At 43.8% G+C, this 16,515-nt stretch overlaps 1 protein-coding gene across 1 annotated transcript in view; it reads right to left on the bottom strand.

Annotated features, from left to right (window-relative positions):
* Window positions 1-16,515, bottom strand: part of EML6 (EMAP like 6) — a 297,135-nt gene that overhangs the window by 51,050 nt on the left and 229,570 nt on the right. The window contains exon 25 of the mRNA XM_062209442.1: window positions 13,684-13,860. Within this exon, the coding sequence (XP_062065426.1) occupies window positions 13,684-13,860 (177 nt within the window). The remainder of the gene's footprint in view (window positions 1-13,683; window positions 13,861-16,515) is intronic.

The following is a 16,515-nucleotide window of genomic DNA, read 5'->3' as shown; positions in this document are numbered from 1 at the left end:
CCAAAGTTAACAATAGGAATAATTATGGAAAAATGGCAGGACAAAATTGTTATTTATCAATAATCACTTTGAATGTAAATGGCCTCAACTCACCAGTTAAAAGACACAGATTGACTGAATGGATTAAAAAATGAGACCTATCTATATGCTCTCTATAAGAAACACATCTCACCAACAAAGATACCTGCAGACTAAAGTAAAAGGATGGAAGAAGATATTCCATGATAACAGAAACCAAAAAAGGGCTGGTGTAGCCATCCTAATATCAGACAAAATAGACTTCAACACAAAAACTGTTAAAAGAGACAAAAAAGGGCACTATGTAACGATGAAGGAATCAATGCAACAGGAAGATGTGACTATAATAAATGTATATGCACCTAATTACAGGGCTTTTTATTTAAAGAAATGTTTATTTAAAGAAATGTTAATGGATCTAAAGGGAGACACAGACTCCAATACAGCAGTAATGGGGGACTTCAATACCCCACTTTCAGCAATGGACAGATCAACCAGAGAGAAAACCAGCAAGTAAGCAACAGAGTTAATCGACTCTATAGATCAAATGGACCTAACAGATATCCACAGACCTTTCCATCCTACAATTGCAGAATACACATTCTTCTCAACAGTGCATGGAACCTTCTCTAGGACTGACCACATGCTAGGCAATAAATCAAGTCTCAGCGAATTAAAAAAAATTAAAATCATACCATGCATCTTCTCTGACCACAATGGAATGAAGCTGGAAATCAACAACTCAAGAATTTTTTTTTTCTTTTTGACAGGCAGAGTGGACAGTGAGAGAGAGAGAGACAGAGAGAAAGGTCTTCCTTTTGCCGTTGGTTCACCCTCCAATGGCCGCCGCGGTAGCGCGCTGCGGCCGGCACACCGCGCTGTTCCGATGGCAGGAGCCAGGTGTTTATCCTGGTCTCCCATGGGGTGCAGAGCCCAAACACTTGGGCTATCCTCCACTGCGCTCCCTGGCCACAGCAGAGAGCTGGCCTGGAAGAGGGGCAACCGGGACAGGATCGGTGCCCCGACCGGGACTAGAACCCGGTGTGCCGGCGCCGCAAGGCGGAGGATTAGCCTGTTGAGCCACGGCGCCGGCCACAACTCAAGAATTTTTACAACATATGCAAACACATGGAGACTGAGCAATATGCTCCTAAATGAACAGTGGGTCATTGACGAAATCAAAAAATTTCTGCAAACAAATGAATTTGATCTATACCCCCATGTTTATTGCAGCTGAATCCACAATAGCCAAGATATGGAATCAGCCCAAAAATCTACCGAAGACTGGATAAAGAAAGTATGGGATATGTACACCATGGAACACTACACAGCAGTTAAAAAAAAAAGAAATCCTGTCATTTGTTTCAAAATGAATTAAACTAGAAAACATCACAGCTAGTGAAATAACCCAGTCTCAAAAGGACAAATACCACAGTTCTCCCCAATATGAGATTACAGAGCACCTAAAAGGCAATCTATAGAAGTGAAATTCATACTTTGAGAAGCTATGACTTTGAACAGCCCTCGTCTAGACTGTGGAGGAACATTTTTTTTTTTTGTACTATTTGTTGAACTCTTTACTTAGTATAGAGTTTATCATATGTTTATAAAGTTAACTGAAAACAGATCTTAGTGAAAAGTAAGAATGGGAATAAGAGAGGAGGAGGAAGAAGGGTGGGAGTACGGGTGGAAGGGTGGGAGTACGGGTGGGAGGGTGGGTACAAGTGGGAAGAATCACCATGTTCCTAAAATTGTGATTATGAAATGTATTAAGTCTGTATTCCTTAAATAAAAGCTTTCTGGGGGAAAAAGACAAAAATAAAAATAAAGACTGCACAGGACCCAGTGACTGTGAGATCCAGGTGTGGCAGCTTAGCCTCACCCAGTACAGCATTGGAATTGCTTCTACCACCCCTCCCCCAACCTCTGGCAGACAGGACTAAGATCTAAATTTCAGGAGCAGAAGACAGGAGAGTGAGTTTAGGGCTTGCTTTGCATTTAGTCCCAGTCCTGCTACAATAAGAACCAGCACCAGACAGAACCAAAGGTGTCCATCCCTAGGCCGCTACTCACAGACAGAGCCCTTAGACCCGCCCAAAATCAGGCAGAGACCGGAAGCCTAGGACAGACTTTTGTTTCATTCCCAGCCTAGGGTGGGCACTGCAAGGCTCTGGAATATCATGCAGGGTGCCATGGTTGTGAGCCTTAGATGCGAATTGGCTTAATGTCATCTTGGGCAGACAAAGGACTACTTTCTCCAACCTTGGGCAGTCATCAGGGAGCAAGACTCCAACCACTGGGAAGCAGGGCATGAAAGTGAGCACAAGACTATTTGGAACTCAGTGCAGAACTGGTAAAACCCAATGCTAGGGAGATCCCAGGGTCCTTGTCCCCTGGACAGTGCCACAGTGCCTGTAGGTGGAGGTCCTGGACCTGTCCTGGTCCCAAGAAGAGACCCAAGGCCCCAGAGAATTGGACGTATATCTTGGCCAACATCATCTGTGGCTGGATGCATAGCTTTAATAATAAAAACAACATGACACTTTCATAAGAAGTCACATAAACCAATGAATCAGAATAGAGAAGCCAGAAATTAGTCCACACATCTACAGCCAACTGATTGTCCACAGTGTGCTGAAAGCACACACTGAAGCAGTAGTCTCTTCAATAAATGGTTCTGGGAAAACTAGATATCCACACTTTCAAGGCTGAAGGTTGACTGTCATCTCTCACCCTACACAAAAATCAACTTGAAATTGACCAAAAGCCTAAATATATGACTTTATACTATGAAATTAATAGAAGCAAACACAGGGGAAACATTTAAACACTTAAAAGACATCAGTGAAGGCCATGCTTTTTTGGAAAGGACTCCCAAAGCACAGGCAGCAAAAGCAAAACCACACAGGATTGATTATATCAAACCAAAAAGTTTCTGCACAGCCAAAGAAACAATCAACATAGTGAACATACAAATCAACATAGAGAACACACAGTAGATAGAACGGGGGAACATATTCTGAAACTATGCATCTGAGAAAGGATTAATATACAAAATATATAAGGAAATCAAGAAACTCTACAACAAAAATGCTCCAATAATAAATGGGCAATGGGCTGGCATTGTGGTGCACCAGGTTAAGCCATCATCTATGTCACTGGCATCCCACACGAATGCTGGTTCAAGTCCCAGTCCCTCCACTTCCAATCCAGCTCTCTGTTAAGGTGCCCAGGAAAGCATTGGAAGATGGCCAGAATGCCTGAATGGAGTTCCATGCTCCTGGCTTCAGCCTGGCTATGCCTGGCTAGTGTGGCCCCGTTGGGGAGTGAATCAACAGATGGAAGATATCTCCCTCTCTTTTCTTCTATGTACCTCTGCCTTTCAAATAAATAAAATAAATCTCTTTTTTTAGACTTGTGTCTAAACTTTTTTTAAAAGATTTATTTATTTGAATGTCAGAGTTATACAGAGACAGAAAGAGAGGCAGAGAGAGAGAGAGACAGACAGACAGACAGACAGAGAGGTCTTCCATCTGCTGGTTCACTCCCCAATTGGCTGCAATGGCTGTAGCTGTGCCAAACTAAAGCCAGGAGCCAGGAGCTTCTTCTAGGTCTCCCATGCGGGTGCAGGGGCCCAAGGACTTGGGCCATCTTCTACTGCTTTCCCAGGCCATAGCAGAGAAATGGATCAGAAGTGGAACAGCCGGCATGCAAACCGGTGCCCATACGGGATGCCGGCACTGCAGGCGGCAGCTTTAGCTGCTACACCACAATACTGGCCCCAATAAATCTCTTTTAAAAAGTTTAAAAAGTCAAAAAATAAAGGAGCCAAAGACCTGAATGAACATCTCTTGGCAGAAATGGCCAAGAAATGTCTGAAAAATAAAAAGCTCAATATCATTATTTATCAGGGAAAAGCAAAAAACAAAAAACACAATGAGGTATCATCTTTCAGTTAGAATGGCCATTAACAAAAAATAATAAATACTAGTGAGGATGTGGAGAAAATGGACCCCTTATACACTGTTGGTGGGAATCCAAGTAGGTACAGCCATTACAGAGAACAGCATGGAAGGTTCTCCCAACATTAAAAATCGATTCATCCTACAACTCAACTATGCCACTTCTGGGGGATATGAAAAAATCCAATCAGCCTGCACTCCCATGTTCAATGCAGCACTATCTACAATGGCCAAGATATGGAACCAACCTCAGTGTATACCAATGGATAAATAAAATACATGTACACAATCAGTCTATTCAGCCATATAAAATTAATGAAATCTTGATATTTGCAGCAAAATGGACAGAACTAGAGATCATTATTTGCTAAGCAAAATAAGACAGAAACAAAGACAAACATTGTATGCTTCCCCATCAGTATGTGAAAGTTTTAAAAAGTCACTCTTAGGATGGCATTTACTAGAGGCTGGGAAGAGGTAAGGCAGGGGAAACAATGGGAGGGCAATAGGCACCACCAATGACAAAGGATTAAGTTCGTGTCCCACAGCACAGTGGGTGATGGGCAGTGCACAGGCACATACTATATTCTGCATGAAGAACTCTGAGAAAAACTTGTACAGGTTCCAGGGAAAAGGAAGTTGAAATGCTAATTGCCTTCTGTATACATTGGTTGAAGTTTTGCACCATACTCCAAGCAAATGTACAAGTATTACATTTTAATTTAAACATTTTAAGTAACTATAGTCATCAAGAATTTTTAAGAAGTTGAAATTCATGGATTTTTTTCATCATCGTATTTTCCATGAACTTTTTGAAGACCTCTCATATTGTTCAGGGAAGAAGAAAATATCTGTATAGTACAGACACAATTTTTTTTCTGGGATATTCACTATCTACAGGTGGTTGAATCCATAGCTACAGAGCTCATAGATATATAGGGCTGACAGTATTTCTTAAATCTCACATAGTAGGGACAGGTAATTGTCCTTTGGGACACCTGTATCCCTTATCAGAGTGGATGATTCAAGTCCCTGGTACTCTGCTTACAATCTAGCCTTTTGTTATTATGCATCCTGGGAGATAGGAGATAATAACTCTGATTTGGTTCGCTGGCACCCACAGGGAAGGCCTAGCTTGAGTTCCTGGCTCCTGGCTTTCACCTGGCCCAGCCTTGGTGTTGTGAGTGTTTGGAGAGTGAACCAGTAATTGGGAGTGCATTCTCTCTCTCTTGCTCTTGCTCTGCCTTTCAAATAAATAAATATTTAAAAAATTTAAAACATGGTACAGTGTAATTCATGAATAAAAACAAATTCAACTTGTTATAATAAAAAAACATTTGTGCAGTTACTTCACAAATAGCTAATCAACAGATAAGGACGTGTCTCAGTATCACTAGTCATCAGAGACATGTAATTAAGAACACAAGTAGATACCACTGTATACTCCCCAGGATAGTTAAATTTTATGTCTGACAAGACTGAATATTGGCAATCGGAACTCTCCTACATTTTTGATGGGAATATACAATGATGCAACCAATTTGGAGGAAGCCTGGCAGTCTCTTAAGCTAGATACCGAATTTCCTCCTGACTCAGAAACTCCACTCCTTAAGAAAAGGAAAACATATGTCCAAAAGTCTTGTCCAACAATGTTCACAGTGGTTTAATTATAACTAAAAACTGAAAAAAGCATGTGTCTATCAATAGTCATGTGGATTTTAAAAAAGCCTGTTATTTTCATTCAGTGGAGTTCCACTCAGCTATAAAAATGAACAAACTATTATTGCATACAACCAGATAAATCTCGGAAATATTCCGAGTGAATGCAGCCAGATATAAAACAATACCTACCTGATTATTCAATTTCTGGGACAAAACTAATCTATGGAGCAACATATTGGAGTGGTTGTTTCACATAAGGGGAGGGTGGGAGTGGAGACCAGCCTAGAAAGAACATGACCAGTCAGCCTTCAGGGGTGATGATAATGCTTTATATCCTGCTAGGAGCCTGGGTTTGAGAAGTGCATGTGGGGGCCGGCGCTGTGGCAAACTGAGTGAAATCGCCACCTGTGGTGCCGGTGTGAGACCTGAGCCTGAATCGAGGTGTAACTGTTTTAAATGAGGCCTCCATCTTGTAACTTGGGCCTGACCAGGCCCTGAACCCTAAGCCAGAAGTAAATAAATCAGCTCACCTTGCAATAAACTCTCCTAGCAAAGCTGATTAACAGATAACAGAGAAATACCTAGAGTCCCTGGTGTCTTCTCAGGGCAGATAAGGTCATTGATAGCTACCTGAGACCCTGCAGTTCGGCCTGTACACCCCAGCAGCTCGGAGCCTACGCTTTGGCCAGTCAATTCAAAAGGCATCAACCCCAAAGCCGTCCAACCACCTTTAGTAGGTCCGTTCCCGCCACTGGATGCGCTAATCAGTTCTAGGAGATGTCCTCTGAATTTCCCGTGGGGTGAGATGATTTGCTAAATGATACCATGATGTATAGAATGTCTCTGAAAACCCTAAAAAAACCCTGTTAACTGAAGGGTCGGGGCTCTCAATTCAGACCCACTGCATTGGTGTTGATTGAGAGACCAGGCCCAGACCTGTAATAAAACTCTCGTGTGCTTTACAGCAGTATCGGCTCCTTGGCGGTCTTTGGGGACGACTGAACTGGGCATTACACCAGCATCCCAGATGGTCGCTGGTTGGAGTCCTGGCTGCCCTGCTTCTGATCCAGCTCTCTGATATGGCCTAGGAAAGCAGTGGAAGATGGCACAAGTCCTCAGGCTCCCGTACCCGCCCGCCTCCCCCCACCCCCCCCCGCCTTTCAGATAAATAATCTTAAAAAAAAAGTACATGTGTTGTCAAAAGCTCATCTAGTGAAAGCATTGAAATTTCTGCATTTCAATCGTACGTAAATTTTACTTCTAAAAAGTCCACAAATATAGTAATGATGCACATGTAGAAACATTTAGGGTTAAGTATTTTGATGTCTTCAACTTTTTTTTTTCAGCCCTATTTTAACAAAAATTGTATATATTCAAGATGTACAATGATTTTTTAAAAGATTTATTTGCATCTGAGCTCACAGTTTATTATGAAAACAAGTTACCTATCGCACCCTTCCAGATGGTTTTTTGTTTTATCCTGAGCAAGCCAGATAGGATAAAGGATGTAAATCAGGTCTTTTGATGGTTTTTGTCCCCACCTGGTACTGAATGACAATCTGATTGTCAAGTTTTTTTTTTCTTTGTAACTGTACTTATTTATTTTTTTTGACAGGCAATGTGGACAGTGAGAGAGAGAGACAGAGAGAAAGGTCTTCCTTTTTGCCGTTGGTTCACCCTCCAATGGCTGCTGTGGCTGGCGCATCGTGCTGATCTGAAGCCAGGAGCCAGGTGCTTCTCCTGGTCTCCCATGCGGGTGCAGGGCCCAAGGACTTGGGCCATCCTCCACTGTCTTCCCGGGCCACAGCAGAGAGCTGGCCTGGAAGAGGGGCAACCGGGACTAGAACCCAGTGTGCCGGCGCCGCAAGGCGGAGGATTAGCCTGTTAAGCCGGCGCTGGCCTGTAATTGTACTTAAAAACTCCATTGCCATGGGGTCCTTTGGGTTTTTTCCTCTCTTGGAAGCTCCCCTCCATGCCGCTCTAGCTGGAGGTCTTTGACTCTAATAAATTTTTTAAAAAATTTATGTGACAGGTAGAGTTATAGACAGTGATAGAGAGACAGAGAGAAAGGTCTTCCTTCCGTTGGTTCACTCCCCAAATGGCCGCTATGGCTGGTGCTCCACCGATCTGAAGCCAGGAGCCAGGTGCTTCCTCCTGGTCTCCCATGTGGGTGCAGGGGCCCAAGCACCTCGGCCATCCTCCACTGCGACAGCAGAGAGCTGGACCGGAAGAGGAGTAGCTGGGACTAGAACCCAGCGCCCATTTAGGATGCCGGCGTCGCAGGCGGAGGATTAACCAAGTGAGCCACGGTGCCAGCCCATCTAATACATTTTTAAATCTAAAAAAAAAAAAAAAAAAAAAAAAATTGATTTGAAAAGGCAGAGTTACACAGAGAGAGGGAGACAGAGAGATCTTCTATGTGCTGGTTTATTCCCCATTTTGCTGCAACAGCCCAGGCCTGTGCCAGGCCAAAGCTTGGAGGCAGGAACCTCTTCCAGGTCTCCCAAGTGGGTGGCAGGGGCCCAAGCAATTGGGCCACCTTCTGCTGCTTTCCAGGTTCATTAGCAGAGAGCTGGATCAGAAGTAGAGCAGCCCAGGGCCAGCGCCATGGCTCACTAGGCTAATCCTCAGCCTGAGGCACCGGCACTCCAGGTTCTAGTCCTGGTTGGGGTGCTGGGTTCTAGTCCTGGTTGCTCCTCTTCCAGTCCAGCTCTCTGCTGTGGCCCGGGAAGGCAGTGGGGGATGGCTCAAGTGCTTGGGCCCTGCACCCGCATGGGAGACCAGGAAGAGGCACCTGGCTCCTGGCTTTGGATTGGCGCAGCGCCGACCGCTTTGGCCATTAGGGGAGTGAACCAACAGAAGGAAGACCTTTTTCTCTCTCTCTCACTGTCTAACTATGCTTGGCAAAAAATAAAAAAAAAAGTGGAGCAGCCAGGACTCAAACTGGTGCCCATGTGGGATGCTGGCACTGTAGCACAATTTTTTCATCCACTTGTTAATTGACAGACTCATTTTCCATGTCTTGCTCATTATGAAGGAGGCTGCAATGAATATGGGAGTGCACATATCTCTTTGAGACATTGATTTTTTTCATTCCCTTTAGGTGTATACCCTGAAGTGGGATTGATTGATCATATAATAGGTTTATTTTAAATTTTGAGTACAACTTCCATATTGTTTTACATAATGACTATACAAATATATATTCCTATTACTAGTGTACAAGGATTCTCTTTTCCTTACACCCTCACCAACTCTTGCTACCCTGTATTTTTTTGATAATAGCCATCCTGTGGTCTTGATTTGTATATTCCTTATTACTTACATATAAGTAATGCTGAACACGTTTCAAACACTTGTTGGTGATTTCTATGTCTGCTCTGGAGAAATGTCTCTTAAGTTCCTTTGCCTATTTTAAAATCAGGTTATTTGTTCTGGTGCCTTTTTGCTATTGAGTAAATGGGTTCTATATATATTTTGGACATTAAACCTTCACCAGACATGCAGTTTGCAAATATTTTTCTCTCATTCCATGGGGAGAGCACATTTTCATTGTGTTGATTGCTTCTTTGATGGTTCAGAAGCTTTTTAGTTTTGTGACACATTCAACAAATCACTGCCAATATCAATGTCAAGATGATTTTCTGCTGTGTTTTCTTCTACAATTTTAAATTGTTTCAGGTTTTACTTTAAGTCTCTAACTCATCTCATATTAATTTTCATATATGTTACAGATAAGTTTCATTTTCATTCTTTTGAATGTTAGTATACTTTTCCCAATGATTAAACAGACTGTTTTTTTCCCCATTGTGTATTTTTGATGTCCTTGTCAAAGACTGGTTAACTGTGTATGTATGGATTTCTAGTTAGTGTGTTCCATTAGCCCGTTTGTTATCATGCCAGCAACAATTATTTTGATTACTACAGCTTTGTAATACAAGCTGAAGTCAGGATGTCTGATGCTCCAACTTTACCTAAATTTCTTTGGCTAGTCAGGATGTTTTGTGGTTCCATATGAATTTCAGGTTTTTTTTTTAATCACTTGATGTGACAAATGCCACTGGAATTTTGGTGAGGATTACACTGAACCTGTGGATTACTTTGAGTAGCATGGATAATTTAACAATAATTCTTCTAGTCCACGAACATGAAATGTCTTTCCATTTATTTGTGTATTCAATTTCTTTTAATGAATGTCTTATAGTTTTCAGTGAACAGATCTTCTACCTTCATGGTTATACTTAAGTTTTTTTAAAACATTATTTGTTTGAAAGGCAGAGTTACAGAGAGGCAGAGGCAGAGGGGGAGAGAGAGAGAGAGAGGGAGAGAGAGAGAGAGAGAGAGAGAGAGAGAGAGAGGTTTTTTTTTTTTTTGACAGAGTGGACAGTGAAAGAGAGACAGAGAGAAAGGTCTTCCTTTTGCCGTTGGTTCACCCTCCAATGGCCGTTGTGGTAGCGCACTGCGGCCGGTGCACCGTGCTGATCCAATGGCAGGAGCCAGGTGCTTCTCCTGGTCTCCCATGCGGGTGCAGGGCCCAAGGACTTGGGCCATCCTCCACTGCACTCCCTGGCCACAGCAGAGAGCTGGCCTGGAAGAGGGGCAACCGGGACAGGATTGGTGCCCCGACCGGGACTAGAACCCGGTGTGCCGGCGCCGCAAGGCGGAGGATTAGCCTAGTGAGCCGCGGCGCCGGCCAAGAGAGAGGTCTTTTATGCTCTTTTTTTTCTCTAGTATCAGCTGTAATGTCTCTTTTTTCTCTTGTAATTTTATTTGAGTCACCTCTTTTTTCTTGGTTAGTCCAGTTAAAGGTTTGTCAATTTTATCTTTTAAAAAAACCAACTCCATTTCACTGATCTTTTCAAATGTCTTTATAGTCTCTATTTCACTTATTGCTGCTCTAATCTTCACTTCCTTCCTTACGATTATTTTTAGTCTTTTCTTTTTCTAGTTCCTTGAAGTGCAAAATTAGGTTACTTGAGATCCTTCTTTCTGTTTTTATTAATTCTACAATTCACTTTCAATTAGATTCTAGGTAATTGGTTTTTAGCAGTTCACTGTCACACTCTTTCATCATAGCCGGATGCTTGATAATTTTCTTAACAAACATTGGAAAAAATCTTACACAGAAGCTCAATAAACACCACACACAGAGTTACTCTTGTTGATGCAGGTCGAGGCCCCAGAGCCCCTCCACTTGGCCCCTGCATGCTTCCTATGGTGGCCCTGAGGCACATCCCTGGAATCCCGGGAGCCTGAAGAATGCTGGCTTGAAATGATTGCTATAGACGTTCAACTAGGTCAGGCTGGGAGACAGCTGATAAATCCTCAGGACCGACAACGAACCGAATACAGGAACAAGATGCAGCAGCGCTCCAGAGGTTTCAGCCATTTCAATGTCTGCCCGAACCTCAGTCTACTAAAACTACAGCATCTGTTGGCTTCTTGACTCGTCTTACTACTTAGAACTGCATTCTGGGCCGGCGCCGGGGCTCACTAGGCTAATCCTCCACTTTGCGGCACCGGCACACCGGGTTCTAGTCCCGGTCGGGGCGCCGGATTCTGTCCCAGTTGCCCCTCTTCCAGGCCAGCTCTCTGCTGTGGCCCGGGAAGGCAGTGGAGGATGGCCCAAGTGCTTGGGCCCTGCACCACATGGGAGACCAGGAGAAGCACCTGGCTCCTGCCTTTGGATCAGCGCGGTGCGCTGGCTGCAGCGGCCATTGGAGGGTGAACCAACGGCAAAAGGAAGACCTTTCTCTCTGTCTCTCTCTCTCTCTCACTGTCCACTCTGCCTGTCAAAAAAAAAAAAAAAAAAAAAAAAAAAGAAGAACTGCATTCTGGTCAAACAGAAAGGGCAGGTAAGTGAAGGGGAAGTGACAGATGGCTGGGATGGACAACGAAGGGAACTCTGAACATAATCAGATGTGTACTTAGAAAGGGCTACTCAAAATGATCATCTGACCAGGTGTTAACAATCAAAGATGAAGAAAGCATTCGAGAAACCCAAGTGGATGCAGAAGGAACTGGTATGCACCCTTTTTAAAGGACAAGTGAGCAACCAAGGATGAACACAAAGTCTTGTACAAATCTTTAAGTATAGTTTCAGGAATGCCAAAGTCAAAAATGAAGATCACTGAATAGGATTTTAAACATATTTAGGATAGAAAAAAAATAAAGAGAAGTTAGGAACACTACTAAGAACAGAGGCTTAATATGACCAAAAATCATTACTTCTGTCAAAGAGAATGCTGTTCAGACCAGAAACAGCTAAGCAGAGCTCACTACTTTAGTACAGGTACCTTCAAAGGTGACCACAGAGGGGTGAGCATTTAGCTTGGAAGTTAAGGCACCCACGTCTCACATCAGAGTACCTGGGTTCAACACCTGGTTCCAGCTTCCTGCTAATACAGACTCTAGGAGGAGGTACTGATGACCCAAGTAATTGGGTTCCTGCCACCTATGTGGGAGACCTGGAATGAGTTCCTGTAATTGGCCTTGGCCTGGACCTGCTCAGCCCCAGCTGTTATGGGCATTTGGGGAGTGAACCAGCAAATGGGCTCTGTCTCCTTGCCTCTCAATTAAATGAATCAATGTGATCACAAGAATGATGTCAGAGATCGCTGCAAAGCTCAGAAATCAGGAGAGGTAGCATCAAATGTAAAAAGGTTCCTGCATCCAACAAGGAAACCAAGTAGACTCTGGCAATACTGATTTACAAGCTGACGCAATCCCTGGAAAATTCTAGGATTAACTATTACACAGAAACTTGATAAGTAGTTGGAAAAGGAAGTAGTGATTACCAGGGAGTTACAGAGGCCCATTGTGAACTAACCTCGCCTCTTTTATTGCCTGGTTTACTAGTGAGAAAGATTAGGGATGATGGAGACACAACCAATCTGGCTTTTAGTGAGATATTTACAAAGTATTTAATGGTGCCTTGGTGGAGTGGGATTGTACGGATGAATTTCAATGTCTGTTACTGAATAAGTACTATAATTAAATGTATAGATTCATAAATACAATGTCAAGTTGAGTGAGGTTCCGGTGTTGGCATTTGGTTGTTGTAATTTTATTGCTATTATTTTTTCATTTCATAGTTTATAACTCATAACTGTGAAAGCAGAGGGTGGCGAGGTGCTCTGAGGGACTAAACTTTGAAAAGGTTTTCAGTGGTACAGACAGGAAAGAACGTGAGATTCAGTAAGCAAGACAAGACAGGTAATGACAAGTTCTTTATGAGATCTTAGAAAAGTCAATCACACCAGTACAGAATATAGGACAACCTGAACATGTTTGAGAAAGAGATCTATGATTCAGTTGCATGGTGTGGCCACCTGAAGACTTGAACTTATTTTAATCTGATTTAACCCAATTGTGGAATCAAAACACTGTGCCCTAGCTGGTCAGATTACACTTGAGGCACTCAACCTGGTTCTAGACGGGACAGTTTAAGAAGGAATTGATGAAATGGAGAGAGCTGATGCAGAAGGGGCAGGCAAGAACTGTGGTTTATGGGGAATGGCTGAAGGCACTGGAGAGGCGCAGGTTAGAGAAAAGCAATCTTCAGGGAGCCAGATGCCATCTTCCTACCTAGAAAGCCATTAGGGGACTGGACCTGCTCAGTGGTTCAGAGGGCAGAACTTGGCTGAACAGAAAAGAGTTCAGCTCAGTCTCAAGCAAAACCTGTTCAAATGAACTGGGCTGCTGTGAATGGTGGTAAGTCCCCCTCTCTGGAGACATGCTAGTACAGCTTGGAAGAGGCACTGGTCTCCAGTGTTGAAAACATGATTCTGACCTCACAGTCTGTGAGATGCTGGGTTTGTTGACCGCTAATGCCCTTTGAGGAGGAATTCTATGCCATGAGGGTTCATTTAAATTAGACACTCTGACATCATGTCACGGGGGTTTGTACAGAGCACAAACGACATCCTGAGTAACACCAGCAATTGTCGATGCTGCCAAAATCTTAAAATGCTCTTAGATACAACAGATTTGAGCTATTAACAAAACAAAGTAAGTATATATCATGAACATGCAGTAGTACCTTGACAGGATATGAGAAGAGCTTAACAAAACCAAAGTCGTCTCCAGTGGCTAAGAGCGAGCAGTCTCTTGTAAGACTGGCAGCATTGACATCTGTCACGTCGCTATGTGCTGGCCAGATGCCCTCACAGGTGGGCCCCAGCACACAGGTCCAGGTGTCCCATTCTATCTTCTCAATCTGAAAAGGAAGGAAAGGAAATTCTGTTATTTGTATAACCTAGTTTTTCTATTTAAAAGCAACGATTGGAGCTGAATAGTTCTGTGTGAGAACTTTGCTAACATCAGGCACTTATGTTGTGAGCTGAGGTGCACAAATTCCAAGCTGCAGGTTTTAAATGATAGCTGTGTTGTTTATTAAACCAACACTACAGTCAAATATCCATTTTTTTTCTAGATGAAATGAACATTTTGGAATTGTGGAAATCCATATGCCTCATTTTTCAGTGTTTTTTTTTTTTAAATATTTATTTGCTTATTTATTTGAAAGGCAGAGTTGGGGGGAGGGGGGATGGAGAGACAAAGAGAGCTGTTCCATCTGCTTGTTCACTCCCTAAATGGCTACAACAGCCAGAGCTGGCCAGAGCCAGGTGCCAGGAGCTTCTTCTGGGTCTTCCATATGAATGCAGGGGCCCAAGCATCTGGGTCATCTTCCGCTGCTTCCCCAGGCCATGAGCAGTGAGCCGGACCAGAAGTGGATCAGCCAAGACACAAACCGGCACCATCTAGGATGCTGGTGCTTCAGGCAGCAGCTTTACCCGCTACACCACAGTGCCAATCTCAAGGCTAATTTTTCAGTTCTCAACTACGCATTTACCATTGGCTAAGCCACAAGCTAGATGTGGGTTTCTCAACCCCAGCATGGACATCCTAGGCTGGAAAAGTCTTCCTTATCAGGGTCTGTCCTGTGTATAGAAGGAGGTTTAGTGGCATTGCTGGCCCTACCCACAGGTGCCCACACAGCTCTCTGGATGGTGCCAGATGGGCTGGGGACAGAACTCCTCCCCACTGAGAAACACGAAGCTAAACTGATTGATGGGATGATCATTTAGCAAACTATTTTAAAAAGCAGTAAGAACTTTTTTTTTTTTTTAAAGATGGCTTCCTTGGAGGAAAAAGTAATAAGATGCTGCAGCCAGTTTAATATCTTTTATGCTCTAGGGATGATCTTAAACATTTGAAGAGCTTTTCAAATTGTATTGCCACGAAGATATATCTTATACATTAAAACTATTTGTATGAACTCTTGACTAGAAGAGCTGCAATTGGTTTAGGTTAAAAATGGGGGCATTTCTTTCCTATTTTTTTAATTAAAAAAAAAACAATAATAGCAATGTTATGTCTTAGACTTTGCTGGGGATTTTTAATCTCATTTACTTTCATTTGAAGTTGGCTATTACATCCTAGCAACAGGGTCTCTTTAGTTGGATGCTCTAAAGCACTATTTCAAAAGAGTATCAAAATTATTTAGAAAATAATCCTACCGGGGCTGGCGCTGTGGCTCATTTGGTTAATCCTCCGCCTGTGGCGCCAGCATCCCATATGGGCACCTGGTTCTAGTCCCGGTTGCTCCTCTTCCAGTCCAGCTCTCTGCTGTGGCCCGGGAGGGCAGTGGAGGATGGCCCAAGTGCTTGGGCGCCTGCACCCAGGTGAGAGACCAGGAAAAGCACCTGGCTCCTCCTGGCTTTGGATCGGCGCAGTGCCTGCGTAGTGGCCATTTGGGGGGTGAACCAATGGAAGGAAGACCTTTCTCTCTGTCTCTCTCTCACTGTCTAAATTTGTCAAATAAAAATAAATAAATAAAAGATAATCCTACCTGGCACTGAAGCTTAGACTGCCCCCTTTGGATCTGCAAGCTGCTTGGCACATTGCAACTGCACCTCGCCTCCAGCTTGGTTGCCTGCTGCTTGGAAATTGCAGAATAAAGATGCAGCCAGGGTTTCCGTTGCCACACGGTGAGGTGTTACACATTTTCCAGGCACTCAAACCTCTTCTCCTTTAACATTCTGTGTTTCTTGTGAACACATGCAGAATCAGAACCAAAAATCTGTGTCTGGGTCAGGGGCTTGGATGCCTCAGGCAGGGCCACAGATGGGGGAGACTCAACGCAGTTCTCCCAGCAATGACTCTGAGGTAGAAGTGGATTCCTCCTTTTTTTTTTTTTTTTTTTTTTTGGACAGGCAGAGTGGACAGTGAGAGAGAGAGAGACAGAGAGAAAGGTCTTCCTTTTCCGTTGGTTCACCCCCCAATGGCCACTGTGGCTAGCGCACTTGCGGCCGGCGCACCGTGCTGATTCGAAGCTAGAAGCCAGCTGCTTCTCCTGGTCTCCCATGTGGGTACAGGGCCGGGCCATCCTCCACTGCACTCCTGGGCCACAGCAGAGAGCTGGACAGGAAGGGGAGCGACCGGGACAGAATCCGGCGCCCCGACCAGGACTAGAACCTAGCGTGCTGGCGCCGTAGGCGGAGGATTAGCCTACTGAGCTGCAGCCTATTGAGCTGGATTCCTCCATCTTTAGGAGATCCTCACACCATCTTCGCAGGAAGACACACAGACAGCCATTGCCTGCTGGTTCCCTTCCCCAGACTGAGACCTTGTGCTCTCCAGGGGTAGTGCATGTCCAATTAGCTACAGCAACTATATTAAATATGGAGCATTAGAAACAGTCCCTGTAATCCAGAATACCCAAAAGTTAAACTTGTTATAAATCCTAGAACTAGAGCAGGTGTTTGGCCTAGCAATTGAGATACCCATGCCCCACAGCGGGGTTCTTGGGCTTGACACTGGGCTCCGGTTCCTGACTCCAGCTTTTTGCTGATATAGATCCTGGGAGGCA

Source organism: Lepus europaeus, chromosome 13, assembly GCF_033115175.1.
Source record: "Lepus europaeus isolate LE1 chromosome 13, mLepTim1.pri, whole genome shotgun sequence".
In the NCBI taxonomy this organism is placed as follows: domain Eukaryota; kingdom Metazoa; phylum Chordata; class Mammalia; order Lagomorpha; family Leporidae; genus Lepus; species Lepus europaeus.
This window is presented reverse-complemented; position numbering and strand designations above follow the sequence as displayed.